This window comes from Oenanthe melanoleuca, chromosome 3 (assembly GCF_029582105.1).
Source record: "Oenanthe melanoleuca isolate GR-GAL-2019-014 chromosome 3, OMel1.0, whole genome shotgun sequence".
Taxonomy (NCBI): Eukaryota; Metazoa; Chordata; class Aves; order Passeriformes; family Muscicapidae; genus Oenanthe; species Oenanthe melanoleuca.
In genome coordinates this window covers 102,531,496-102,557,658 of record NC_079336.1, presented here as the reverse complement: position 1 = coordinate 102,557,658, position 26,163 = coordinate 102,531,496, and the positions used below count along the sequence as shown (strand labels likewise).

The 26,163-nt window shown below is 41.4% G+C and overlaps 1 protein-coding gene across 2 annotated transcripts in view; it reads right to left on the bottom strand.

The window, feature by feature from the left end:
• SNAP25 (synaptosome associated protein 25) overlaps positions 1-26,163 on the bottom strand; it is a 61,457-nt gene that overhangs the window by 15,537 nt on the left and 19,757 nt on the right. For both annotated transcript variants that reach the window (XM_056486211.1, XM_056486212.1), the window contains exons 2-4: positions 13,931-14,065; positions 13,253-13,294; positions 4,993-5,041 (exon numbers count right to left, since the gene is read on the bottom strand). In XM_056486211.1, the coding sequence (XP_056342186.1) occupies positions 4,993-5,041; positions 13,253-13,294; positions 13,931-14,002 (163 nt within the window). In that variant the 5' untranslated portion in view covers positions 14,003-14,065. The remainder of the gene's footprint in view (positions 1-4,992; positions 5,042-13,252; positions 13,295-13,930; positions 14,066-26,163) is intronic.

Sequence of the window (26,163 nt, the reverse complement as noted above, 5' to 3'; positions counted from 1 at the left end):
TTAACTTAATGGGATCACACTGGATTTGTTTTGGTATAACTGCTATTAAAATGTGGCCCAGAATTAATCCAATAGGAAATCAGAAGGCTATTGAGAGGTTAATTTAATGGCTGTTTCCATAAGATCTTCCCTGTTCCAATGTTCTGTGCTGTATTAAAAGGTTTTAGGGAAGACAGTTTGTTGGCATATCCTGGCATGAACCTGTGCAAATTCACACCTACAAGAAATAATGTCTCTTGTCTTTCATTTAGAGAAGCCCTTCAAGGTCAAAGTTTGAACATCTTTGACAGTGTGTTGCAATATTATTTGAATAAACTGCATCTACATGTTTATGTATGATATATGATACATATCAAAGAGAATTGGTACTGTCTGGAAGCAGACTATACTAAGAGATATGTTTCATTGTCATTGCCTTCATTTTTTTCCCTTTGGAAAACTCTGCAACCCTTTCTGTATATTGGTGTCTGAGAAAATCACTTTCATTTCAAGGTAGTGACCATAAATCTTCTTCCAGATCTTACAGCAAACTAAATGCTCATCTTAAGGCACAAAAAAGAATAGTTTTTTACCTGTATCATTATACTTGTGAATTATTTCTGTATGATAACTGAGGGAATATAAGCTAGTCCTGTTCGTTTTATCATAGCATTGTGACCATTTGCCAGTGGGTGTTTGCCAGGATCTTCCATAACATCCTAGCAATTCCTCATTCTGTGACTGATCTGGGTAAGTGGCTGGGGCAGGGAACCTGCAGCAAGGGCATCCCTCAGCTGCTTCTATTGTGTCTTGAGCAAAAACAGCTGCTAAAGCATCTTACAAGGCATTGGCAGCAAGACCAGCACAGAGCAAGTGTGGTGTTGCTTCACCTTTGCATCCCCATCTGTAATTTATAATAACTATTCCTTCACTGATGTCCAGGATCTGGGGCCTGTGCTTGAATGCCAGTTAAATGCCTTTTTCTGGAGATCAGGACTTGCTCCTTTGCCTGGAGTATTGTGCAGTGGAGCAATTTCCCCCAAAGACATTTTTAATTAGAGAAAAAAGGAGAAAAGAAAAAGGACATCTTCAGAACACATTGTAATCATAATTGCATACAAGAGGGTTTAATTTGAGACTCAGCAGATTAACTATTTCCAGTGCTATGCCATCATCCATCATCCCATTTTCCATAAAGGAGAATCATATGGGAGCGTAGTATGTTTCTGGGACAGTATTTTCAGAAATCCTGAGCTCTGACCTAGCTGTGCTCTGAAAGGCACTGCTGGGCACAGGTACTGATGGAAAAGAGCTGGAGGGGAGAGCTGTGAGCCCACATGTAGCTGTGCTAAAAATAACAGTAGACAAAGGCACAACCTGCTTTGTGTGGGTTCATTTGTCTTTTGTTCTGTGCAACGATTTCAGCATAATTAATACCATCTTCCCTGTGAAAACTGGAGTCGTTGTTAGTCCCCTTTTATTCTGTTAATTAGCTAGCCATAACACACAAAACTGCCAAAGTCACAACTCCTGCAAAAGCAGTGGAGGTCAGCTCCCATGTGTGCCATCAACTGGTGCCAGTGCTTTTGTTTGTGGGATTGCCCAGTTATTTCCACATTTTATCTCCTTTATAAGCTTGATCTGGAGTAAGATCTGTGTAGATTAATCAGCTCCCCATGTTCCCTGGCCTTGCTGGTTGTGCATTCATGGTGCAAGGAAAAAATTCCAATTGCACCGACATTTTCTTTGCCTCTTATCAGAGTTGTGGCTGTTCCTCTATCTTGTCTTGGATGAAAAATTACCGTGCTGCTACTGTTGTTATTGGAAAAGTTTCTCCCTTCCACCTCATTTGGAATAAATAAAAAAAATTCTTCTGTAATAAACTGCATGAGGACATCATCACACAAAAATGTCCTTGAAGGTCCAAATCTTTAACCCTGCTAATATGTGATGGGAGTTTCCTTTGGATTAATAGAATTAGCAGTCTGGGACCTTTTCTCTGTTAACACTTCAGGTTTACTGTCCTATCTTCACCTTTTACTATTAGTTTCATTCCTACTGTTTGCTTTTAACCAAAATGAATCCAATTATTATAATTTTTCTAAGCATGTTTTAAAGAAGCAGAAGATTTGCCATTGCTCAATAATCCTTTGCAGCATTTATTTTTTCATGTAAAATACAAGTATTTTTGTTTGAAGAGTTATATTCATATTTATATTTAAATCACTAATTAAGGGAGGTTAACTCAAGGCCAGATTAAAAAAAAAGTATCATTATGGATGCACACGTAGTCTGGGAAAGACTTTCTTAGTGATGAAAAAAACCCACCAAGGAAAATCTTAACTCCTAGCTCCTTCCTGTGGGCTTCCAGGGGGAAAAGCTGCCTTGAACTGGTTTGGGTGACAATACCTGACCCAAAAAATGGTAACTCTTGATATTGCAGAAGGGCAACTCGGGTTCCTATTCTTCAAAGGACACTGGAGGAGGTCTCTAGTTTTTGTGGGAGTGCCATTCTCTGGGAAATAGAGACTCTTGTGAAGCTCCAGATCTCTGCAGATCATGACAGACTCTGTAACCTGCTGTGCAGCCAGCTGTGCTAAACCTTTGGGCAACAGCAGCTATCCAGGCTGGCTTTGCTGTACAAATACCTGGCACTGGGAAATTACCTTGACTTACTGCCTTTTATGATCCCAGACACTTGTGCTTACTGATACCAGAAAATCAGTTCTGCTCTGCAGTATTTGGGTTGAATTGGCTCAGAAAGGTTTTTCCATGTAAGGTCTGTTTAACTTCAAAACAAGCAATTTTGTAAGGAAACCTAGAAACAGAGCTTCAAGCAAGTGCAAAGATTAGATCTTCTGCCTGCCGCCCACTGGAAAGATCAATGTCATGTTTTCTGTATATTTAACACCTAATAATCTTAAGTGACTTGTGCAGCCAGCTGCAAAGAGATCACATGGCAGTGTTAGCAAATTATTTCCTTAATCTGATAATCTGCTGAGACATCCGTGAGCTGCACACATTGCACTAATTACAGAGGGTTCAAAGTCACCATTAGCACATTTTGCCCAGTAGTGTAACTACTTTATTGCTAAAATGAAATAAAAAAATTAGCAATTATTATACCTACATATGGCTAAAATGGAGAAAGCTTAATTAAGCATTTAGCATAGTACAAGGTTACGATATTTTCAGGATTGGTAACATTTTTTGGCTGTTTTCCTTGAGAAACCCACACAGTATAGTCATAAGCTAAATTTACTGAACCACTTAAGGCATGACCACAACCAATTTAAAGAGGCTTCAAAACCTTCTGATTCTTTCCTGCAGTTATTGACTAACTGTATCTCTGACTGTACAACAAGCATTTCAGGTTTCACTGTCAATAAGGGTTTAATAGTCAGCTCCCTGGACTCCAGAGAGGTGAGTGTGTCCAGTCTCAGCTCCTTGGCTCACCCAGATTGTCCTTCCTGTCATGGCTACAGAGTGAATCCATCACAAAACTTTTGAATACAGGGGTTTAACAATAGTCAAATTCCAAAATAATAATAATAAAAAACCCAACAAAATTCAGGATTAAAATCAAAATAAATCTCCCCAGCAATCTGAGGAGATATAGCAGTTAAAGAACAGAAACACACGTTCCCAGGAACCATTAAAGTTTCTGGTGCTGTGCCTGTGAATTACATTGCAAGACACACCTGGGTATTAACATACTTTCTTTGACAATATTTGTGATTTATTACAACTGTATAATCCACTGCTGAAACAAAACACATTATTTAGACAGGTGCCATATCTGTTTCAACATAAGTAATTTCTGGTTTTCTATATTGGCTGGTAGTTCTTCTATTCCCATTATTTTTTGAAGACAACAAAATGTTCTCTGTAATATTTTTCCTGTCAAGACAAATCGATGTGACAAAATTTGGTTGAGTTAAATTCTTTTCCCTAAAGGGGGGATATGGGGGGGAAAGCAATGAGACATACATAAAAACAGCTAATAGAAGAAAATACTTTCCATTTAGGTCCTGTTATTACTTTTCATTAGTTACAGTGCCAGAAAGGCAGGGACATTAAAACTGGAAAGGGCCTGTCAGGTTCTGCAGTCCATTTCCCAAGAATTCTGTACCCTTGCTTATTATCATTGTCTGGGTTTGATGAGCAATACAGCATTACCTCTGCAGAAAACATTTCCTAATAATAATTTTGTGTCATGCCACATAGTAAATAGTAACAAGGGCCTTTGGGGGCTGGTCTGATAGAGAGTAGCAGAAATTTCTACTCTGTTGATTTATTGGAGACACCATTTTGCTGGGGCTGTGGATCTATGGCAAATGAAGACTTATTAGTTTTATTGAGAGGGAGAGAAATTTGCCTTTTCTTTGTAATATTATGAAGGGCAAAAATGTAATTTCCTGGAATGTATTGAATATATCAAGCCCTGTCTTTGTCATCCACAGACAGGTAGTCTAAGTCTGAAACCTCCTATATGGACAATTGTAATAAGCTGATTGTGTAATACCTTTAATATCAAAATATGTCATTTTCCCTGCCTCACTATAGTACAAAAAGTAACTGAATCTTACACTAACTAAACCCATTTTACCTTCTCTCAGGATGCATTTATTGCATGTCTTTCACTTGTGATTTAAGTGGGAAAATTATGTAGCACCTGCATAAATAATGCTGGATTTTACACTTATAAAGGCAAATCTTCTCATCACGTAGCTGGATCTTGACCCAAAGCTTGCTGAAACCAAATGATGATTTGGATGAGTTCAGCCTGCAGCTCTCTTTGACATTAATGGGAAGCAGATCAAAAGAAGTACAGACTCTTAGGCAGCTGTTGTACATTTTTCTCTGTTGGACAACAAAGCTAAAGGCAAAGAGGTTTTGGGGTTCTCATGCACAAGCACACATATTTTCTGTCCCTCGTTTCCAAGGTTGCACACAGTCAGTACAGCACTTTGAGAAAGGTTATACTTCCTTACTGAAGCAATCTGAACTTACCTCCTTGCTCATCCAACATAACCAAAGTCCTGATACCAGCATCTTTACTCTACATCCCAATAGTGGTAGCAAGGTAAGGAGAGAGAGGGGGAGAAGAGAGAGAGAGAAAGAGAGATCAGTGAGAGAACACTCAGTCCTTGGTATGGGACACAGGAAGACACAAGAAAAACAGTGAAAGGGATGACAAGGGGCTGATGGCACAGTCCAAAGACCTTATGTGCCTGGACACTGTGCAAGTGGCTGGGTACTCTCCACTGTACCATCAAACCTACTGGATTCACCAGGATACCAAACTTCTGCAGAAAGCACAAAGCCATGGACCTTGAGATTAAAATAATCACTTTACACAAGAGTAATTTCCAAAAAGAGAAGCTAAATGAAGCAGGAGAAGGGAGGCTGGGGGCATTGATATTGTAGGTGGATGTTACTTTCACAGGAGAAATTCCCAGGGAAAACAGGTATGACACAAATATGTTTGGGAAGGAGGCACCGTGGTTTGTGCCCAGCTCTTGCTGCTGACAGAAGTCAGAAAGCTTACCTACTTAGGAAATCCAGTTTAAAGCAGGCTAATATTTAATAGGATTAAGCCATATTTTTTGGCTCAGTGATCTAATAGATATGGGTTTGAGCCAAGTTTTAATACAGTCAACAGACACCTTTAGCATTAATGGACTTTGAATTGAGCTTGAAGGTAGGATTTTCAAAACACCTACACACTGAATCTGCTCTGCTCCCACAGCTTAGTGGGATTCTTACCACTGCCTTTGCTGGATACAGGGCTGGAGCAAAGCTGAGCCATTCACAGTTCCCACCTGCCTAAGCCAAGGGTAGGGCACCTTTCACAAGTACAATTTTTATTGTGTGTTATCGTCACTCTGGGATGTGATCAGGTGTCTCTGGTTCCTGGGTGCTGTGGTACTGAGCTGTATCACACATCAAATTATCTCCTTTTTAATTATAAAGGGGAAACCAGCTCCATCCTGCTTGGAGCAGTGATAACATCTGTGAATAATTAATGGCCTGAATGATCTCCTGACTGTTGCATGTCAATAACAGATGAAGTAAATCCTCTGTGGCCTGATAGCTTGACAGCAGAGCTACCTGAACATGTGCAGCAGTAATTTACTTGTTGCCATGAACATAAAGCTATCCATGCTCCTGTGAAGCAGATAAAGGTGGTGGTGGTTGTGTCAGTTTTGCAGAGGGCAAGGAGATGTCCACAGCTGCATGGCTACATCAGGAGCAGAAAACTAAAGTTCTGAGCATCCCTCTTGCTTTTCAAACCACCCTCCCACTCCTGGAGGCAAATTAAGGATCTCATGTTATGCTTCCTGCCAGCTGCCCTTCTCACTGCTCATCAGTTTTTGTGGGCACAGTGAAGTGTCTCTGGCCATCAGGTGTCCTGTCCATGCTCCCAGGGCACTCCCAGGCTCCCACAGCCCACGCTGGCTCAGCCACAAGCCCAACCCTGCCGTGCTCAGGGCAGTTTGCCTGGTGCAGCTGGTGCCTCTCTGCTGTGCTTCCAGAGGATCCTGCTCAGCTCGAGAGGGACACGAGGTACCTCTTCTTGTGCTCTTCTGTGCCTCTCCCTGCACTCCCATTCTTGTCTGTAATGTCTACATCACTGCAGAGACTGGGAAAAACATCAGATGTGTGCATCTCTCTCTTTTTAAAAAGTCCCTATGTAGTTGCCAGATGGACAGAAAAGGCCTCCTGCCTCTCCCCATGGTCTGCTGCACCCTGCTGCCCTCAGGTCAGCCATCTACCAGGCACCCACTGCAGCTCTCTCTCCCTTCAAGTTCACACTGCATTTACTTGAATCCCATCCAGATTTGATTTTTGCAGCCTTTAGACTTGAGGTCCAAGGGCTATCTTAGGTTTGCCAATTTAGAATAAAGAAACCACCTTTAATTGTCCTATATTTTCTGGGGGGTAGGTCTGCTAAGCACTGCCTGTGCAGAGTTTTTTATTGGATCTTTCTGTACTCTTGGTACTCATGGAGAATTCCCCCCTAGATCTGCACTATTTTAGCAAACATGGAAACTCATGCTAACACAAGAAGGTTGCTTGTGTCCTGAATCACCTGGTGTTTCAGTAAATATGGTGCAGTCTGACATTGGACCCTTCCAAATACTGAACACAGAAACCTTTAGTGGTGCTGTGGTAGTCATTAACCTTTGGTGAATCAAACATAGTCAGGCTGAGAAATATTTATTTATTTAAATAATAATTTATAATAATTTTAAAAGTTATTTATTTATTAAATAATACATATTTATTTATTTATTTATGTTTTTAACCCTCTGATCTTATTTTCCTGCTGTGTTTAACATGTCAGCAAACCACTTTTATACAGCTAAGATGTCCAGTGACCTGAACAAGACATGTGTTGAGAGATGGTTTGTATTTCATATTAAATCCTTACACAGAGAGAAAGGGGTGAAATTTTCTGTTATTTACCTGATCATCAGTGCCATTTAATTTTATCAGACAATACTGTATCTCTTATGAACAGCCTGCCACAGCATTAACACAAATGTGAAAATATTAAAGGGTGTGCAATGAATAAACTTGTCTGCATCTGTGGTCTAATTCAAAGCATATTGAAGCTAATAAAGAGGTGTTGACTGTAAAGGGTGAGATGTGATTCAGACATCAAGTGACAATCTCCTTCTGTTCCAAACTTCTATTAAGCATTAATTTTCAGCTTTTCCACAGAAAGAATTAAATGTGTAAAGTCAATCAAAAAATAAATCACATTCATGAATTTAAAATAGGTCCAGACTTTTAAAAAAGCTCTGTATTTCCATTATGACTGATATTTTAGTTATCTCAAACCCAAACCTGTCTAGTTGTGTAAGAACTATTCTAAAAACGTGTTCATCATCCAGATGTCTGAGCAGGAGAGAAGCACTTGGTGACTGACCCCCAGACAATAGACTGAGGTATCTCTGGAAAGATGATTAACAGAATATAGAGGAAGAAATGTCCCCAACAAGTGTATTCAGGGGGCAAAATAGGAATGTTGGCATTTCTTGCACTAGAAGTAACACAGAACTCCCCTTAGTCTCAGTGAAGCAGGTGCCACTCTAGCTGGTGTTACAGGAGGTGATGAAAGCTCTCCTGTGAAGTGCCAGTCCAGAAGGACAGGTTTTACAACCTCTGCCCCTGAATCCTTGATGACAGACTCTCATCACCATGGGCCCAGTGACTTTGCTTGGGTTTGTCTGGTCCTCAGGGCTCAGGAAGGATTCACACACATCCACCAATGTCAATGATATCTTGTGTGGGAAGCCATGAATGGGTAGAACTCATGGGTTTCATCATAGTATGAAATTGTGTGCTAAAGTTCCACCTTGACAAGGATTAGAGCATTTCCTCCTTCCTGTGCAATGGAGGAATCTCTTCAGACCCTCCAGTCCTTATTCAGGCAATCCTGTTCAGTTTGCAGCAACATAAGGATTCTCAAAAAAATGAAATGCTTAGGGTAGGTCAGAGCAGAGAGATACATCATTCACAGGACCCTACGGAGTTCATAGAGCACACATAATTTTCATCTAGCTCTTTAATTTGTAACATCCATCTCTTTTGAGAATTTCTGACTCCCTGTCTTCTCATTACATTGGAGAGGAGAATTTGGACTGCTGGATTTTGCTATGGCACAGCCAACCTTTTACATTATTGTCCTCTAGAAGAAAATGGCACAGCATGAATTGCTTATGTTGTGGCATTAAACTGGTAGCTCTGGAGTTTCTCTGTTTATCCATAATGCAGGTATTCTGCAGATGGTAAAATATATAATATATATAATAATTTTGCATGTGAGATGACCCTTCAGGGCAAGAAGCCAACACTTCCAGCTTAAAAATGCATCACATTACATGAAACAGACCCCAAACATTTTAGAGAAGCTGATGTCCTTCAATCTTTCATCCAGGCTCCAATGCTTGAATAAAAGCAAGTGGAGGAGCAGTACTGGTTTGAGTTCTACATCACTTATATGAAGCACATGCCACGTTCTCCATTTGGCCACTGGCCAAACTATTAATCAACCAGAATATATTATTTTAAACCTCTGGGCTTAATTCAACTCATAGATACTTTAGTTTGTCAGTGCTTCAGTGAAGCCAGTTTAATTGAGAACCCTTTTGGAGGCTTTAATAGACATTATCCTTAGTCTTCTATAATAGTTTTTTAAAACTTTTTGGTTGCTTTTGGTTTGGGTTTTTGCTTGTTTGTTTGTTTGGGTTTTTGTGAAAATTTCACTCAAAGCAAGCCAGCGACAAAACATTCACTAAAATTTGCCCAGCACTTTGGAGGGGAATTGCATTGCTGTATCCTTTCTTGTTATTGCTGTTACAGAACTTAATTTCCCAATACAGAAATAAAAGTGGGAAGACAATTGGAATGACTTCTCAAAGGGCTCATCAGTCCCTCCAGGAACACAGTGTGTTGGGTCCTATCCTACCAAAGGCAGCTACTCAAATTTTGGTTTAGCCTGAGGGAAGATTTTCCTAACACTATAAGGGGATGATGTATACAGAATCCAAATTCTGGAGATCATTTCCCCTGCAATTCAGGAGATATCCTGAAAAACATATATACACTCTCAGTTATGTGAAGAACACATAAACTTCCACTTCAATGAAGAATTTTGCTTAATCAAAAATTATAGAGTTTCTTTTGAATAAATTAATACAGCCCATTATGTACCAGGACAGGCTGACATTGCTAGCAGTTCCCACAGACACTAAAGAGAACTGTCAACACCCTAAAGACTAAAATGTGGTCAAAGAAACATTTTTTAGTCATCCATAGTAATGAATTTGCTCAGCTCCTGCTCTAGGTTCCCTGTCACCCTGTTAACACTGTGATGTCTCCCTGATTAAAGAGCCACACACTGCTGCTCTGCCTGGTAAATCACATCCTCAGCCCACGAGAATCTGCCACCCCCCTGGTTAACACACACAGAGGGGTCTAATCCTGCACTGGAGGAAGTGAGACCAGAATTATGGATCCCATTCCCTCGTGCCAGATATGTGGAATTACACTGGTTAAAACACTTTTCTGAAGAGAACTATTCCAGTAGTTCAATAGTTCACATAGGTCTAAAGATACCAAAAGGGTTTTTCAAATCAGCTTTGACAAGGTTTTGGGCCAAATTAATAGAGCACTTTTTCTTCTGTTTTTCAGACTAAGGAGCATTTGGCTGTGATAATAAATGTCAGGGTAAACTCACAGCTGCTAAAATGGCATTCTGTGTGTTCAGTATCCTGTGTAGAGCAGCATCACTTATCAGACATTTATAGCTCAACATTTCACCTTTGATACTTCACTCTCACTTCACATGAGAGAAGATAGTCCTGTCTGGATGTGAATGTAGAAAACAGCCCCTTTGTCTGTACATTCCTAAGTGCTTCTGAGCTTTTACCACTACTGATCTTGTTATTTTTTTCCTTGCTACTTCATAGCTACAAAACATCCTTTTTTCTCCATACTACCATAATTCATTTTTCTTAAAAGCCATAGTGGTGGCATATAGAGATGGGAGTAAGCTCCCAGCTTTTCTCCCTGCATGTGATATTCTGCATTGCATAATGTTGTGTCAGAGGTAAAAAGCTTGAACATGAAAAGAAGGTCAGCTACAAACTGTATTTAGTCTCACTTTTTCTGCCTCACTTCATTTATATTTTATGTTTTGGCCCAAACATTGCACAGCATCATCATAAAATACAGGTATTTATAGCACAGAGTGGCTCAAAAGAGCACTGGTCAGTGCAAATTAACTGCACTGCCTGGGCATGATGGACACCATGGAGCAAACTGGGTTTTGGAATCTGCCATTCCAGTACAGAGATGCCTTGGGGCAAAGCTGTGGCTGCTTTTGTAACACTTCTTGCTTCTCTTGTTGAGCCAGGACTGGAAAAATCAGGGTTTTTTTGCAAAAGCCAAGTTATAAAACCAAGAAGCAATAACATCCTTGGTTTTCCTTGCCCATGTTCCCTGGGAACAGCATCAGGGCTTAGTCTCCAAAGTCTGAATAATCATCTGGGGCAAGCAGGGCATGTCCTTTGGGAACATGTCCCCAGGCCATGACCTGCAATTAGGCCTCACATGGCTACAGGGCTTCCTTGGATGGACAGCACTCTTCTGTCTCTAGATGGAGTCCAGTCAGTTTGTTTATCTGTATTTCCCCAGTATCATGACAGCAATCTATACAAATGTACACAGTATTAATGCTTAAACATGGAGGCATCCTTTTCCTAAGAAAGGAATAACAGATTTGCTGTATCAAGAGAACAGAGTGAAAAGCATTTTTTCCCTGAGTATATCCTATCTCTATCCACTAGACAGGTTCTGCTAAGTGAGGAAGTCTAATTGGATTTTTGGGATTTATTGAATCAGAGCAGTGCAAGTCCAGTTTCAAATATTCTCACCATTTGTCTTTGTGGTATAAAATCTCTCACTCCCTAAATGCTGCATTTTTTTTAAGTACCTAGGAAAAGGCATTGGAATAATCAACCAGCTGTTTAGGCCACAGAAGAATTTTAAAGGTCTCCTGTAGTCACATTAGTGAAAATAATATTCAGCTCATTTTAGAAGAACTCCCTTGACTACTCAGTGCTAGCTCTAGCAGCTTCTCTATTTGGACAGGAAGATACTATGGCATCTGAATAAATGCCAGGTCCAGAGATGCTGAGCTCTTCCAAGAAGTGCTACAGACCTACATAAATTCATTGGTAAATTCAGCAGTCCCAGTTCTCCTCCCACTTTGCCATTTGCTGTGATTTAATACTGAAATTCCAGTGGCATTCACAATATGCTGGTTCAATATGTTAGGAAGACTCAAGCAGTGCACAGGCCGCACAAATATGGCTCAGGAGAGGCAGGGCTGATATTTACTGATGGCTTGGCCCTGAGCAAATCACTTCCCTTTCCTACGCCTCTCCTTCTTCCCACTCATCATCTGCCTTGTCTATTTACATCCCAGGCATTTTGGGGCTGCAGGCTCTCCTGCCTTGTGTTGTGAGGGTACTCATATGAGACTCTCTTCCACGTTGTTGAGTTGGTTTCATCCAGCACCAAGTTGATGTAAAGTGGTGGTTGGGAATGGTGTGTCCAGGGAGCTGAGCAGCAAAAAGGGACAGATTGCTCGTGAGACAAGAGCTGGTTTTGGCTACAAGGGGCCCTGATCTCAAGTGTTTGTGAAGGAGGAGCGATGCTGACTATGCTCAGTGACCCATCTGTCTGTCTGTACATGGAAATTTAATTTTGTCTCCACTGGACTCCATTGATCTTCACAGTGGTGATTGATTTCAAGGCCATAAGGCCTACGGCTGGGGTTGTGCTTGTTCCTGAACATGAGACTTGATGTAATTTTCTTCCCATTGCCTCTGCTGGAGACTTCTCTGGTTGTCAGGAGTACTGGGACTGTCAGTGCTGATGACCCTGATTAAAAATGTCACCAGCTCCAGCACCAGGGCTTGCATAGTGTCTGAAAATAATACGTCCTGTCAGGCACCAGCAAAGTTTTCCACCACCTGATGGCTGAACACTCAAAACTAAACTGAGTTGAGATTTTCCAACTTTTAAACCCCTTTATTGTGGAGAGGGTGAAATACAGCCTGACTGAACTGGTTTTGTTCCCTCCGGGCAGGTATTAGCTGTGAGGACCAAACCAGAGTCCCGTCCCTTAACACCATCAGGAAAATCAGAGAACTCCCAGTTCCAAAGTGGTCAATCTAGGACATCTCGTGAGCCTTGAAATCCTGATAAATATTTCAGAGATACACAAAGAAATAGCATTTAAATGCTGTGCTGACCAATGTTCTATAAATAGCTGCAAGTGTTTATGGAGAGGGAAGTATTTAAAGCAGGCTGGGAAAATGGATCAAGGGCCCTTCTCACCTTCCCCTCTTGCAGTGTTATGCGAAGGGCATGAGAATGGTGCTGGCACGAGGAGCCCTGCAGCAAACTCAGCCACTTGTCCCTGACTCCAGGTCACCTTCAGAGGCCACTTCCTTCAGTTATCTCCAGAATCCTCAGTGGATCCTCAAGTATGACCAAACCAGTACCTTGGCAACCAGGGAATAGTGTCTTGCACGGCCCTAGTGAGGGGCAGGGATGAGCACAGACAGCAGCACATAAAGCCATGGCCAGGCCCTAGCAATGTGAATTTTTTAAAAAAAAACTCTTCCAGTGTCAGGCTCTCCATCACTTTTGCTCACAACAGAAGTGCAAATAAAATGCAAGTCCTTACCTCTTCAACAAGCTGCAGCATTCGACGGGTGCTCTCAAGGGACTGAAAAGAAACAGGAAAAAGCACTGAGATTTGGCAAGTTACGCTTTCCAACGCTAATGTGCAGGCTCATGCTGACAGGATGCTTTTCCTGCACTCTCTCCCTCCCCTCCAAATCAGGCCATCAGCAGGACACTGGTGATCTCTCTACTTTATGGATGGCTAATGCAGCAGCTCCTAGCACACCTCGAGGCAGGTGCAGTCTCCAAGGCTTGTGCTCCCCTTGCTCACACACTGCAGCGGTGCTGCTCGGAACCGCAGGTGTTCCACTTTAAAAATAAAGCCTGTGCTTTTCAGCTAAGACTCTTCAGAAACCTAATTGGTGACTTCTAACATTTAATAGGTTTGACAAATCAAATAAATCCTCAGAAAATATTAAATTGCTGCTGTTTGCTCTGAGGCCAGTCAAATTGATGCACAATCTAATACCTAAACCAAACTCGCAATCAATAAATGCCCTAATCTGGACTAAACACGACATTAAATTTTACCCCAGCTCATTTCATTTCCAATTCCGCTTTCAGTGTCAAGCTGCTGAAAAAGAGCTCTAGAAATCCTGTGCCGGATCAGCTCCTATTTCTGGCTGTGTGTTTCACACCCAGCCCAGCCCCAAGTTCCCAGTTTAGCTACTGGTCTCACTTCATCAGCGAGCTGGTCGGCGCGCCGCTGCATCTCTTCCAACTCATTGCGCATATCCGCGTCTTCCGCCATTTTAGCTGTGGGGGTGTTTGGGGACGCTGCAGATCAGGATTTGCACTCAGCTGCTTTGTGAGCCTGCAAGACAACAAAAAGGAAGAGAAACAGTGTGGTTAGGAGCTGTGCTTAAACGTCAGTCCCACAAAAGTGTTTTTATTACATCAGTGTCCTCACCCAAACTCTCGTTCTGGATAGTAATTCCTATGTAGTAGAGAGCGAATCCTTCCTCTTTTCTTAACCTTTCAAATGCAATTCATACGGAAGCTGGGCACTCAGGAGATGTTATTTGCTGCCAGAAACAATCTTGAAACCCATTCATTCTTCACTAGAATTAAAAGGCTTAATGTGAGAGTGGTCAAGGTCAAGCCTTTGCCACTCATGTCCTGTTTCAGCTGCATTGCTTGGAGGGCTGGATGCTCAGCTAACACATTTGCAATTAAATTAAAGCCTATGAAACTTTGCAGATTTTCATTGGCTAATGACTTTTCCACCATGCTGTAGTTCAGACTAAGAAATAATATTTACAGCTACACTGGGAGAAGTCTACCTGGGAACATCCTTCTTTTTGGGGAAAGTCACTGCAGGACCTAACTGGTATTTTCAACTTCTCCACGAAGTGGGTCAGATTCTGATCTTTGTTATGCCTCTTGATACATAAGGACACCCCTGAACTGGTCCTAACCAGAGGTCAGGATGCAGCCCATTAATCCTCATTTTGGTAGGGTTTCTTTTTTTGTTACAATTTCAGGCTAGCTCTGATTACTGAGCATGACTTGATTAAGAAAGGCGGGCCCTCCTACCATCTGTCAGATCTTTGTAACAACAACACTGGCTTATTTCTTTGCTTGATTCAAGCATGGCACATTGCAAATTACCGCTCAGTGAATGTTAGGTTTGTTCATTGCAGGGAAACCTAATTGCAGGTGAAGAGGAGGTGGGGAAGTTGTGGGGGACTGCAAGTAAACAGCCATAAAGCAGATGCCATCATGCTCAATTACAGAAAGAGGACAAAAGCAGCCTCTTTCAGCAAAGCTGCTCTAAAGAAGGCAGGATCCCGGGGGCTGTTTTCTGTCCTGTCTTTGCGATATGTGCAGCCTTTATGAAACAAGATAAGTCAGGGCAGAGCTTGGCTCTAAAATTTTAGCAATAACAACTGTGTTTAAATGGAAGTTACTATATATTGGAGATTAAACCATTCCTCTCTTTGATGGTGCTCTCCATCAGGACATAAGGAGTATGGGCTGAGCAGGTACAGCTGGGTAGCAGCAATATTTCCTGGGTCACACCCTGTTTGCCTAGAAAGGTGTAAGGAAAGCAGACAGCTCCTTGTGTTTCCTCTGCAGCTTCAGCAACAGATTTTGCTATTTTTCTTATCTAGGAGGGAATATGTGACCTTCATGCCTTCACATTAGCTGTGCCCTCACTCATGGTTGCTTTTCCTCTTTGAAGCTACAGCAGGAAGAAATCCATCTCGAGGAGTCAGCCCTGCAGCTACTGGCAGGGCTGCAGCATTCTAGTTTCATCACTAAGCACAGCGCCACATCCTTGTCAGAGGGAGGCTGACGTTTTCTGATGGGTCACACCATGTGTAGGAGCCCAAATATCTGTTGGAGAAGGAGGCCACCTGGTCCTGCCAGCTGTGTGGTCACAGCACTGTGAAGGACCAAGCTTAGGCAGCTCATCTGCAGCCCCAGCTGATGCAAAGGCAGAGCCTAATTTCATGGCTAATACTCAGGCTGGTATGGGACATTTCAAGGATGCTCACAAACAGCAGGAAATGAGCTTGACAAAAAAATGGTGCACTCGGATATTTAGGAGGCAAAGATAAACCAGGAACTGGTCTCTTCCAGAAGGGCATGTGAAGGTGTGGAGATAATCTCAAGGCCACCCCAACCTTCTAACCCTGCTGCTGTGCTGATGGGGCCCTTCGTGGCACACAGCTCCAGGAAGACACTGCTCCTGGCCAGCAAAACAAGCATGCTCAGATGGGATAAAAAGAAGTTATTTCAGAAAAGAACCATGCTCCAAACTCCTGTCCCACTTGGCATATGCTGGCTCTAGCACTGGTCATTGCTTCACAAATTGTGGGGGTTTTTTCCCCCAGGCATAACCCAGAGCTGAAATATTTCTGTCATAGCATCTGTACCACAACACCAAGATTAAATCTGTGGACATAGTTTTCTAGTATCTAGTTAAAATATTCTCCTCTGCCTGGACCCTTGCTACTTGTGCTGGCAGAAAAGTAGTACCAAGCTTTAGCAAAAATGAGGACAATTCGTTTAGGGCTTTGGGACTGATCTAATTGGTAAATACATGTAGATGTTGAGGGGCAGGAAAGTGGTTCTGTGCTGTGTCTGTTGGTATCATCTCACTAGCTGTAAAGTGGGAGGTGATGCATCAGTGAGAGAGTGGGATGCTAACAGGGAATTTTGTTCATTTTCTAAGCATATCTAGCGTGAGCTGAATAATTACAGACCTGAAAGTGAGTGGAGGTGACATGAGGGCTTCTACTGACAACAGTAATTTATTTACTGGCTGTTGGTCAGTCTCTGCAGACAAAAAAAAAAAACCAAAAAAACCAACCTTCACAGAAAATTTCATTCTCAGGTAGATTCCAGCCTGTTGATGTTTTCCTTACAATTTTTTTGATCATGAGCCAGTGGTGAATAGGTAGTGCAAAAAAAAAAAAAAAAAAAGGAAACCGTGTAGAGAGACTTTCACAGAAGCACAGAATGTTTTGGGTTGGAAGGGTCTTTAAAGATCATCTCATTCCAAACCCCTGCCATGGACAGGGACAACTTTCACTAGACCAGATTGCTCAGAGTCCATCCAACAAGACCTTGAACACTTCCAGGGATGGGGCATCAGCACTTCTCTGGGCAACCTATTCCAGTGACTCAGCATCCTCATAGTCAAGAATTTCTTCCTAACATTTAATCTAAACCTACTGCCTGTCACTTTGAAGCTGTTGTCCCTTGTCCTGTCCCTCCATGCTCTTGTGGGGTTTTTTTTAGTTACCCTTCTTGGTTTGTCAGAACCATCAGTTGGCATCTTAGTGACAGACGCATCTTATTTTGCATCAAGCTAAAAAAGTGTCAGAGCTCGTAAGCAGAGAGAGGTTGTGCAGCAAGTGATCGAACCTGACAGGTTTATTGAGATTATTTGGCATTTGTAAAGCACTTAGAATGGATTGAGAAGTAGCAAAAAGCATTCTTCCAGACAAGTCATTTTACATCAAGTTTTAGTCATAAACAGAAGTGCCCTGCAGCTGTGCTGATTCGACTTTATTTAATAGAAAACCTTGCCCAAGAATCAATAAAGGTTACTGATTTGCACACAGTGTGATAAACTACATATATTTTGTAGATGGCAGGGAATGAGTTTAATTTTTTTTCAGATTTTGCAATTTATAATGTGGAATAGGACAGATTAGAGATAGGATTTTCCTTGAAAAATCCTGTTTAGGCTGAAATGCCGTTCCAGTGTCATGTATTTTCAACAACAAACCCTGCTATCAATAAAAATCCTGTAGAGAGAAGAATTGTGTTTTAAAGGGAATTATTGCTCTAAAGTACAAATTAACAGTTCTCCCTTTATGGTGTTTCTTAGGAACACTTATAAAAAGCTTTTATTTAAAGCTCCTGATGTTTTAAAATATTGGAAATGAATTATTTCAGGAGTGGTCAAGGAATGTTATACCATGATAAATTTGCTCTTTCTAATACTAGACAGACTTTCAGAAGTCTAAAGTCTGTCTCAGGCTCACTGAAACCTGCTCTTGTTTAAGTATAACAGAAACAGGCCTAAGGTAGTATTGAGAACTAGGATAGTAAATTCCTTGCAGTTTATATTTTTGGTAGTAGTTAATATTTTGAATTCTGTTCTCATTCCAGTTAATTTTAACCAAGTATCAAAACCCTACAATTGCTTCAGGAACCTCTAATAAACTGGAATAAACTCTCCAAAGTGTACTCTGTACTTTTAACTTAAACTGCATCTTATTTTATCTATGATCCCTGCAGAGATGACCGATCAGAAAACCAAAGTAGGGATGTAATATGTTAAGCTCTTTTGATCTAAAAATTTGATTAAAAATAAAAAAAGGTTGCTATAGAATTTATGGACCCTGCATTCACTCAATTTGGGTTTATACAATTGTCTGTACACATTCAGCCTCAAAATTTCACTTGTTTTTTCTGTATCGGAAAAGGAGATTCACTGGGTTCACACACAAACATCCACAGTGCTCTTTGAAAAGGGGAAAAATCCCAAACATTGCTACAAAATGCTGTGTACAGCATGTTCCAGGCTGTGCTATGTGTCTCCTACACAATGCAAGTAACTCCAGGCACTTGGGTCATTTACATCAAATTCCCTGCAGACAGTCTCGTACCTTATGCCAGCGCTCATAGAGAAACACAACAGACTGAATGTTAGAGAGAAATACAAAGAGAGACTGGCTAATGGAAAGGCACTGCCTATTATACTTTGAATTCTGCATCTGCTATTTCAGTAGTGCCAAGATGCAGTAAAGAATCCTTCAGCAAGAACATTATATAATCTGTATGGAGTAATACTGAAGGCTCAGAGAGACCTACATCTATCCCCAGAGGAAGAGAGATACAGTGAGTGACCTTTGAAAGCAAATATTTGCTTCACAGTGATATAAACACTTCAATGCAATAAATACAGGAAAATGAAAATGCTGCAATTTACTGGGCTTAAGGCAGCACAGCAATAAAATGTTCTTTTTTAAGCACTCTCCCTCTTATTAAAGGACACATCTACTCTTCTCATGGATATTTGTAGCCAGAAGATGACTGCATTGGTATATTTTACTAAAAAAGTCAGAGTCAGTCAATCCCACTCTTATGCACTGGCATTAACCCCAAAGCTCAGTCTAGACCACGAATTGCCTGCTAACATCAGCAGGGAATGAAATGACATTGGAAGTGTGAACCTGCTGCAAAGGGATGCTTAGAAACCATTACCTGTGTGTGTTACTGACACTAGCAGGTGCCTCCTGAAGCTGTGTTGAGGATGGAGTGTTGGAAGGCAGATCCCAACAGAAAGCCAGGAAAGTCATGTGTGTGCTGCCCACAGTCAGTGTGACAGGCAACAGCTGGTGAGAAATTGAAGGGAGTTGAGAACATAGTTTTTATAGATTGTGGGCTCTCAGCAACAGCCTTCACAAGCTCCAACCTTTCTGACTTCTGTCATCTCCATCTTCTTTGACACACAGCTCACCACAATTAATACTGTCTATAACCAAATATGCCCTGCTTTTGCTCTTGCTGTATTTTAACTGATATGAAAATACTTGGAGAAAAAATCAGATAATTTTGTAGCAAAAAATCCTATTTAAGCATTTTACTGTGGCATAAAATGTAACAATGAAATATTAGTTGGAATTGTTATTTAGATTTAATTTCTAAATTTAAGCCAAGTCTTGAGGAAAGTCTGCTGCTCATCTTAATTCTCCAGCACATCCTATTGCATAGATCTAATTTATCCACAAGATTTTCAGCAAAGTTCTCATTTCTAAGAAACACTTTTTTAACGTTTGTGTTACAAATTAAACCAAAAAGCTGTAGCTGTGTTTCTGCAGGGTCTGTCAGCCTTAACCCAAGGCACAGACACCTCATCTCTCTCCTGCTGCTGTCCCACAGCATTTTGCTTCAAGCCTTTGGGCCAATTCCACAGCCCAGGCTGATAGAATATAGTGATAATAACAAATTTCACTCCAAATTCATGCTTGATATTCAGTAAAGAGTAATGCCTACTGGTGAGGGATTGTTAGAGAGTGACCTGGGACAAGCCAGGCACTAAGAACTTGCAAATCTGAATTCAGGAGAGAAGGATAATTCCTAGTTTGCTCCTGTCTTCCTGCATCACCTTAGGCAACTTATTTTACTCTCAGGGCTCGCTTGCCTTGCCTGACAGAGCTGTGTGAGATGCTGCAGGGGTTTGGTTTCCTGCTGCTGGCTCTGTCAGCACAGAGCAGGTGTCTTGGATACCCTCTGATGGAACTGCTTGTCCATGTTTAACAACTGACTCTGTCTCACATCTACACAACACAGATAAAATCCTTCTCTTCCTTCCTCTCTTGCCCTTGTTTTGTCCTGTTTAAATTGCAGGTGTTTCAGGACATGGACCCAGGGAGCCTGGGATTTTTGGGTACATGCTGGTGGGCATGCTGTCGTATTGTCACACTGCACCTCTGCTACCCCACCCTAGTACAAGGCAGGTCAGTGATGTCCTGTCAGCTCTCAGACACCATGGCTGCTCCATGGGGCTCCTCCAACATGTGCCTGCCACTTCACCAGACTCCCTCACCGAAAAAAATAAAAGCACAGACCAGCCATTTTGTAAAATGTCACCTCAGAGTAATAAAAACTTGACTTTCTTTCCATTTAACTGCTAAAAGAAAACAAACCTCTCAATGTGTTATCTCTTTGCAGTCATTTTAACACCTATGTACCCACACGTTTTTCCTTTTTTTTTTTCTTTTTCTTTTTTTTTTTTTTTTTTTTTTTCTTTTTGCTTTCCCTCAGAAACAGAAAAACATTCAAGGCAAAAATGTTTGTTCTGTTCATCTGGGAGAGCAACCAGGAGGGTGAAGAAAGAAACCTTCTTAGGGGAAGTGGGCACCACATTTATTGGTAGCACAGAGCAGAGACCTGGACAGAACAGGTTGCTGTGAATCAAATTCCCTATTATTGCAGCTCCCTGTCTCACATGGCTTCATTTATAATTTAACAAGCTATGTCCTATGAATCACTAAGCTTATTGTGTTCCCACTAGTTCTGAGTCCAGACCCTCACTTTTCCAGCACCTGGAAAACATTTTACTTCTAGCACAAATTGATTCCCAGCTAGGAAACAACAGCTTTTTCCTGTGCTGGTGTTGTCCTGTGGCTTAAGTCAAGTTTCTCTTCTTCCCTGCTCTCTCCTCTCTGTCTGAGGTACAGAAACAAGTCTTGTAACATTTCCCAGCATTTCTTATCATGTGAAAGATGAGATCTGTTAGTCCTTTCCTGGTAGGCACACTGTTTGTCATCTTACCAGCTCTTGATTATTCCAGTTCCATTTGAAATAGTCTTCTCTGGAAAAGGGTGGCTGTCATTTCACAGGGTATCTTAAATGAGGGTATGGGCTGTGCTCAAAGGGCTTAGTGCTTCCCTGCCCTCCCAGGAGATACCTGCACCAAAATATCCTACAACCTCACTTGCCATTCGCATAGCTGGGTCTTGATGGCTCAGAACAAGAAATCCAGGTATTAGTAGAGAGGATTAAAGAAAACATCTTGACTTGTGACAAAGCTCTTTGGATTCTAAGGCCAGAATCTTGGAGAAAAATTAAAGGCATCTGCCTAGCTGGGGGATGAGATTTCTGACTGTGTCATGATTTCCAATAAAACTCAAACCGTAAATCCATTCATGTCTTCAAAATATTCACTGGCCATCACTGCAGCAACAACAAGCAGTCAGCCTCTCTTAAATTTGATTCCAGCCTGTGTTTCTTTACACTGCTCCTAAGCCTCTAAATCTGATTAACGGCCAATTTTAGAAGCTAGTGGTGAAAGTCCCGCCCCATTTCAAGTTGGAGGAAGTGTCACCACTGCCATTAGTGAGGTCAGAATTGCAGGTGGAGCCAGTGATGATGGTGCTGGCAGAGGCCAGCAGTGTGTGGAGGGGCAGATGTGAGTGTGAAACCACCAAACAGAAATGCTTGGGCTCTTAAACACTGTTCTGCCAGATTTTCCTGGGGCTCTACCTTGCTCCCTTCTGTTTCTCTGAGATGGAATAGAAATATAAAATGGAAATATTGCAAAATGTTTTTTGAGGGATTCAAGAAACAGCAAGGAATAAGAAAACTGCATGGCTAATTTTTCTGGGGCATTCCCACCAGGCTCCATGAGGCCTGCTGCATTTGCTGTTCCCAGGTTTGTAGAAAGAAGCTGTTCCCTCTGTAGTCTTCTCATGAGTGCCAAAGCTCCTGGTCCAGGCCCCCACTCATCCAAACCTCTTCCAGATTTCCTGGTTTAAGTTAATCATCACCCCTTAGCATTCAAACCACAATGATCCGTGGGTGAAGAGTCTCCTTCTGTGCCTTCACAAACCAAGAGAAGCAGCCCCAGTGGCAACAGAGAAGGGAAGCTGAGCTTCTGCAAGAGTATTAAATGAGTAGTTGTTCAAAAAGCCTCGCTCCACATTGCCTCAACCTTTCCTACATCTTCTCTGCCTCTGCAAAGTCAGCACAAAATGTCAGAAGAGTTCCACACTCTTGTATTACACACAGATCAAATGCAAACCAACAGAGATCATCCTCAAATTTCTTATAATGATCCAAGAAGGCAGCCTGACAACTGAAGAAAGACATTTTTAGGCTACATGCATGATGAAAAGGAAACCCACAAATTGAAGAAGGATTTTTTTTTAGGCGAAATGGATGATAGAAAGGAAACTCGCAAACTGGAGAAAGAATTTTTTTAGGCTAAATGGATGATGAAAAGGAAACCCACAAACTGCAAAAAGGTATTTTTAGGCTAAATGGATGATAGAAAGGAAACCCACGAGTATTACAGTAAGAAAAGGGAGCACATTTGCATTGGCCCGTCACAAAGCAGAGCTAATTTCTGCCACAGTTTTTGATAGTCTGCAAGTCAGGAGGAAATTCTGTGGTAACTTTATTTAATTTGAAAGTGATTTTTTTTAAAGTTAATTGAATGTAACAATGAATAACTTCACAGTTAAAGCAGGTGTGATGTTCTTCATTTTTAGCTTAAAAACTGGTGCTATCCCATCTTCACTAGTCCTGATACTTCTAGGACTGGATGAAACCAGCTGTGAGTTTAAGTAGCACATTTACCAGCTTAGTGTGGAATGGCTGCTGATTTTGATAGAAGGGAAAAATATGGAAAAGCATTCTGTCCCAAAAGAACAGTAACTTTGTATTTTAATATAAAAGATTGGCAGTGACACAGTTAACCCCATCAGCATCAATGTTGTCAAAGCTTTGATTTCAAAGTGATAGACAGGAATAAGATGTTCCCCTGATGGTTTGTTTGTTACGGGCTGTCAGCACACTCAGCTGACATTTCACTTCTTTCTGCATGGTTTGCATTTGCAAGATTTCTCTGCAGCCCAGGACTCACACCAACCCCTGCCCCTGAGCTGTGTAACAGCAGTAAGGACCTTCAACAGATATTAAAAAATTCGATTAATGCAGCTCTTGCTAAATACAAACATTTTAATAAGCGAGTAAAATACACTGTGATCGTGAGGGCATCAGGAGTGTAAATAGACAAGATTTCCCCTCTTGACATGTATTTGTGGTAAACAAAGCTATTCATTATGTTTATAATAGTCATCTTTTCATTTCTGCCTGGTGGTAAAAGCATTTCAAGCAGTGGGCTGATACATTTTTAGAAGAAATCTTCTTTAACTAAGTCGTCAGAGTCAAATCAGCAGCTGACAAAATATAAGCATTATGAAACTGGGCTGATGATGTTATTTGTAGAATTTTTAACTGCAGGATGATTTTTTCAGCTATGAGGGACAGCAGAAAGAGATGTTTAAGAAATTATCTCATTGTCTTTGAGATTCTTGGTTATCACTGATAATTCACATTCTGTCTACATAGCCTTCTGTTTGTTATATCACACAGCATCTGAAGCAGGTAGAAGAAGGAAGGGAACTTCCCAGCTTGAGCTTTTTTCCTTGTGCATGCAGCCATCTGTGGTGAGGGCACTGTCACATCAAGATGCAGCACCATCAGTAAAATATTAAAGGCACAAGAGGTTGCAGGCCTGAGTCAAAGTCCATCACCTTGAGGAGCTGCTACCCAAACTGAGTCCTCCTGCACTCCCCACTACTACGCCCTGCCAGTGGGTTTTCTCTGGGGCAAAGGAGCTTTACAAATTATCAAGCAAAACAAAAAGAAAAATGTTGACCTTTCTGAGGGTGTTCTGCGTTTCCCCCAAGGATTTCTTGTGCTTTGCCATGGTCTTGGCTCAGGGTTCACTTTCTGTCACTTCCTACCCCTGGCTCCTCTCTCCTCTGCTTTGGTGGTCTCTGCTAGGAGCTGAAACTGTGGCAGCAGGGTTTAAAGCTGAAGAAGGGTTCATGAACACTGAAAAGCTTACTTCCTTTCAAGAAAAAGAGAAATAACTACAGCCATGTTATAAAAAGAAAGGATCCAACTTAGTTTTTAACTCCCCTCCTTCTCTGTTTATACACAGGTGACACACAGATAGACATGTGAGTACATAAAATGCAGCAGGTGCAATTTAAGGACACAGCAGAGTTTCCTTTTTTAAAGGCAGTTTATGTAACAAAAAGGCTGGGAACCCAATTTTAAACCACTAAACTTTTTACAAGTTTAAGTTTCATTATTACGAGGCTCTTTTACAGAATCACAATAACAAAAAATCTTGTTGCTATTAAACAGCTCATCTCCCTGAAGGGAAGCTGGACCCTTGACCAGTCCAGACCCATTTCCAAAACCTTGCAGTGCTGCAAATGCTGTTCAGGGAAGGGAGATTTGGCTCCTTCCCTCACTGGGCACAACTGGAAGATTAAATGGGAAGATCCTTGGGTCATATCCACTATTCTCTACTGGCGAATACTTGGATAAAACCAATAAATTGGGAATGACTGTGTAAGGTGGATACAGTGGATGCTTACAATGCACCTAGAGTTGCACAAATCAAATAATGAAAGCATCTGACAATTCTAGGCTAAGTAACAAACTTTATTAGCCACAGGAATGCATAATGGCAGCCCAGGGATATGCAAAACTCACTTGTTTTCAAAGGCCACTGCTGCTTTCTGATTCACACCTACAACTAATTCCTAGCTGTTAGTCATTTTCCATGAATCAGTAATATAAATTCGAAGAAAGCTGATTTAGAGACCTCTCTTTCTCCAGAAGTCCATTTCAGCATTCACAGGCTGATGAGAAAAAACCCTAGCACACTCCTTCAGTGAAGATTACCCAGACTTGCAGGCAAGGATTTAGCTGTACTAATACAAGAGCACAACTTCTACTCTTTTTTTTTTTCTCCTTTCTTTTTTTATTGACCAATCAATTCAACAACAGGCTTGATAGTGCCTCAAGGGCATCGCTTTCAACCACGTGATCAGCAGATTAAGAGACTGCAAAATCCTTTCCGCTCAAACTGTTTTAACACAGGATCAAAATCTTCCTCTCTGCATGGGGATTTTTATTTAGCTAGTTCTTTTTATTGAGTTTGCACATGTTTGGGAAGGAATTAAGGCCTGCAAGGGCATGCAAGATGATCTGGTTTGGCTTCTAACCTTTTCCTTTCAATTTGTGTTTCAGAGTAGAAAGTATTCCAGTTCCTTATGGGAATGTTGTCCCTTCCCCAAGTCCTACACTTGCATCATTATTGGTTGAATCTCATCAACCCACAGATGCTGGTCCTGAAAGACAGAATTTAAAACATTTTGAAAGAGCTCCCCCTTTCCCTTCTGCAATTCATGTTCTCACTAAGGGGGATGGATATGTTGAAACAGGATGTGATACAATCTGCAGGGGAAAGGTTTGGGAAATTCGGGAGTTGGGTCAGTCCTGTGGGGTCACATGAGATTCATAGAATCTGCTGAACAGTAAAGCAAGAGATTAAATTTGATCATGTAAATAAAATGTAAATAAAATAAGCAACTCTTTCTTGGACACAGCAGTCTGGCTCCTGGGAAGCAACTGTTTACAACACAGAGGTATGTGGGGGTTCCTGCTGAAATCCTTAGTATTCAATGCCCAGATCCCTGAGCTATGAAGGTACAACTATTGCTGGTGGCAGGAGGATGCATTCAGTGCTGTAGAAATTAAGAAAACAGCACACAAAATACCCTGAAACAAAGCAGAATACCAGGCTGCCTTATATCCATCTAAGACATAAAAGCACATCTGGAGCTGCAGAGATTGATGATCAAATGTGAAGGTCCACACATAACATGGCCAAGAGGTTTCTTTGGCTCTAGCACATGTTGAAACAAAACCAACCCCCTCACTCAGCTGCTGGATGATGAACTACAGCAGTGAGATAGGACAAGAGCAATTCACATACTAACAGCAGAAACAGCAAGAATAAACTCAGTGAAAAAAATTAATAGCTGACATTTGACAGCAATCATTGTCTGGTCAAAAGCA